Consider the following 4,024-nt stretch of genomic DNA (forward strand, 5'->3'; position numbering starts at 1 on the left):
CTCGATTAAACTACTTAGAATTTCTAGTAAAATATCTCAAATAATTCATTTATTAAAGGAACTTCCATCAATACAGACAACTCTACTAGCAAGATCCCCCTGAGCGAGGTCAACGAGATCCCTCTGAGCGATGCTAGTGAGATCCCCCTGAGCGATGCTAGTGAGATCCTCTAGAGCGATACCAGCGAAATCCTCTAGAGCAAGATCAAGCTTTTCCTATGAAATTCTTAGCGATACTTACCTCAATTCCTAACGAGATTTCCCCCTAGAGCGAGATCCTCCTTACCAAATCAGCGAGATTTCCTTTATAAACGAGATCCTCATGCTCAAATCTCGCTATAATTCTCCCTGATGAACTGCTTGCTTGTTCCTCACAAGCAGCTGTCTGCTTATGCACCAACTCCCTGTTATAATTTCAAAAATTCATAACTCAAAATCCATAGCTCTTTTCAAGAAACTTCCTTCTACAAAATTGTTTAAATTTGAGTTAAATTCCTTACCTTAAAATTTCAGCCCAAAATTCCTTATATTTTGGCCTGGAACTTCCAAACTTCACCTCGAGCCCTGATTAATCCGTGGTTCTGCCTCTTCTGCAAATTCTCCACTTTTGTTCTCCTCTTGCAATCTTTCCCCATCAGAACAATCTTAAAAACTAGATTCTCCCAGCTTTCAAATGGCACCGATTTCATAAATTTACTCTTGTCAATTGCCAAAACCATGTTGTTGAATTTTCACTTCCCTTTTTAATCTTCCTACCGCTTCCTGAGTTCAAAGAATTGCCACGTCACTCCACACTTAGTGCCTTCAACAGACTAATGATTGAGTTTCTTCATTTGATTTTTTTTTCCTTCCTTCATAATTCCTATAAACAACATGAATTTCTATTTAATAAATATGTAATATAACATTCCTTTGGCTAAACATGCTTATCTAGGGAACCTAAGTTCGAGGGTTTACAATCCTCCCCCCTTAAAAGAAATTTCGTCCTCGAAATTTTACCTGATATGTCATTTGAAAAGTTGAGGGTATCTCTTCCTCATTTGCTCTTCAGGTTCCCAGGTTGCTTCTTCAATCCCAGATTACGCCATAACACTTTCACCAAAGGAATCGTCTTAGTTCTGAGTACCTGATCTTTCCTGTCCAAAATCTTGATGGCCTCTTCCTCGTAAGATAAATCTTCTTTGAGTTGCACAGGTTGTGTTGCTAGTATGTGCATAGGATCAGGCACGTATTTCCTTAGCATCGACACATGAAATACATCGTGTATACGAGCTAGCTCCATCGGAAATTGCAACCTATAAGCTGTTGGACCAATTCGTTCCACAATTGCATATGGTCTGATGTATCGTGGACTTAACTTCCCTTTTCTCCCAAATCGGAGAATTTCTTTCCATGGGGATAGCCGAAGAAATACCCGTTCTCCAACTTCAAATTCTAGTTCTCTTCTTTGTTTATCAGCGTAGCTCTTCTGTCTATCGCGAGCCGCCTTAAGATTATCCCTAATAAGTTTCACATTCTCTGTTGTTTGTTGAACTAATTCTGGACCCAATAATTGTCGTTCTCCGACTTCGTTCCAGCATACTGGAGTTCTGCAAGTTCGGCCATATAATGCTTCATAGGGAGCCATTTCGATACTAGAATGGTAGCTATTTTTGTAAGCAAATTCAATCAACGATAAGTGTGTATCCCAACTTCCTTTGAATTGTAGTACACAAGCTCTTAACATATCTTCCAGTGTCTGTATGGTTCTTTCCGACTGTCCATCTATTTGCAGATGAAAAGCCATACTGAAATGCAATTTAGTGCCCATAGCCTTCTGTAAACTAGGCCAAAATTTTGAAGTGAACCTCGAATCCCGATCCGACACTATCGATATTGGGGCTCCATACTGACTGATTATCCTATCCACATAAATCTTAGCTAGACGATCTAGTGTAAAAGTAACTTTTACTAGTATGAACTTGGTCGTCTTAGTTAGTTTATCAACTATTACCCAAATGCCATCAAATCCTAAGGGTGTCTTAGGCAAACCAAAAAGTAAGTCCATTGTCACATACTCTCACTTCCACTCAGGCACTGGAAGTGGATTGAGTAATCCTGCTGGTCTTTGTCTCTCAGGTTTTACTTATTGACAGACTATACATCGATCCACATATTATGCTATGTCTCTCTTCATCCCAGGCCACCAGTAAGATTTCTTCAAAGTTCTATACATCTTGGTGCTACCTGGATGCATGGCATAAGCAGAACTATGTGCTTCCTCTAAAATGGCTTGTTTAAGCTGTAGCTTGTTAGGCACACACATTCTCTCCTCCTTTTCTAGCACACTATCTGCTCCCAGTTGGAAGTCAACCCTGATGCCTTTACTCACATCATCAACAATCTTCTGCAAATCAGGGTCTTCCAACTGATCCCGCTTAAGGTTTTCTACTAAGGTCGGCCTTATTTGAAAAGTAACTATCAACCCTCCTGGCGGTTCCATTGATAAAGCGGTTCGGAATTCCTGAACTCCTGTAATAGCATTCCTCTTATTGAACCAATAATGGCCTTGGGTCCCGAGGATTTTCTACTCAGTGCATCTGCCACAACATTAGCCGTACCAGGGTGATATTCAATGGAACAGTCGTAATCTTTAATCAATTCAATCCATCTTCGTTGTCTTAGATTCAACTTCTTTTGATCAAAGATATATTTTAAGCTTTTGTGATCTGTAAATATCCTGCAGCGCTCTCCAAATAGATAATGTCTCCATAACTTCAGAGCTAAAACAACTGCTGCCAATTCCAGATCATGCGTGGGATAAATGCCCTCGTGTTTCTTAAGTTGACGAGAGGCATATGCAATCACCTTCCCATCCTGCATCAATACACATCCCAATCCTTTTCGGGATGCGTCGCAATAAATCTCAAATTCCTTACCTGGAATAGGCAAAGTAAGCATTGATGCTGATACTAGTTTCCGTTTTAGCTCTTGAAAACTATGTTCACACTCTAATGACCATTCAAACCTTACGCCTTTCTTGGTCAGGTTCATCAACGAAAGGGCTCTCTTAGAGAAACCCTCCACAAACCTTCAATAATAACCTGCCAACCCTAGGAAACTGCGTATTTTTGAAACGGTTGTGGGTCGTTCCCAATTAACTATTGCTTCTGTCTTCTGAGTATCTACACTAATGCCCTCTGCTGAAACAACATGCCCAAGAAATACTACCTGGTCTAACCAAAAATTGCATTTATTGAATTTAGCATACAACTGCCTATTTCGCAACGTCTGCAATACTATCCTTAGGTGGGTAATATGATCCTCCCTACTACCGGAATACACTAGTATATCATTAATGAATACTATCACGAACTGGTCCAAGTAGGGATGAAATATCTTGTTCATGAGATCCATGAATACTACAGGGGCATTTGTCAATCCGAAAGGCATTACCCAGAATTCATAATGTCCATATCTCGTTTTAAACGCGGTTTTAGGGATATCGGCTTCCCTCACTTTCAGTTGATGATAACTCGATCTCAGGTCTATCTTCAAAAACACCGTGGCTCCTCTTAGCTAATCAAACAAATCATCAATGCATGGTAATGGGTATTTATTCTTAATCGTTACTTTATTCAGCTGCCTATAGTCGATACACAATCTAAGTGTACTGTCTTTCTTTCTCACAAATAATACCGGAGCTCCCCAAAGCAATACACTAGGTCGAATGTATCCTTTATCAATTAACTCTTGCAACTGAACCTTTAATTCTTTCAACTCAGTCGGCGTCATTCTATACGGTGCCTACGATATAGGAGTTGTTCCTGGAACTAAGTCAATAGTAAACTCCACCTCCCTGTCGGGTGGTAATCCCGATAGTTCTTCAGGAAATACATCCCGAAATTCATTTACTACTGGGACATCTTCTAGGTTCAGCTCTTTCCCTTGAGCAACCATCACGTGAGCCAGATAGGCTTTACATCCCTTACTCAATAGCGTCCGAGCTTTCACTGTCGATATCAAATTCCCCGCAACCAATCGT

General features: G+C 40.2%; 1 protein-coding gene across 1 annotated transcript; it reads right to left on the reverse strand.

Moving 5' to 3' along the window:
• Positions 1 to 1,036: 1,036 nt before the first annotated feature.
• Positions 1,037 to 1,627, reverse strand: LOC150032104 (uncharacterized). The gene has a single exon (XM_090308392.1). The coding sequence runs from the start codon at positions 1,625 to 1,627 to the stop codon at positions 1,037 to 1,039; it is 591 nt and encodes a 196-aa protein (XP_090164518.1).
• Between the last annotated feature and the right edge of the window lie 2,397 nt (positions 1,628 to 4,024).

Source organism: Benincasa hispida, chromosome 12 (genome assembly GCF_027475165.1).
Source record: "Benincasa hispida cultivar pf3 chromosome 12, pf3_genome.v1.1, whole genome shotgun sequence".
Classification (NCBI taxonomy): Eukaryota; Viridiplantae; Streptophyta; class Magnoliopsida; order Cucurbitales; family Cucurbitaceae; genus Benincasa; species Benincasa hispida.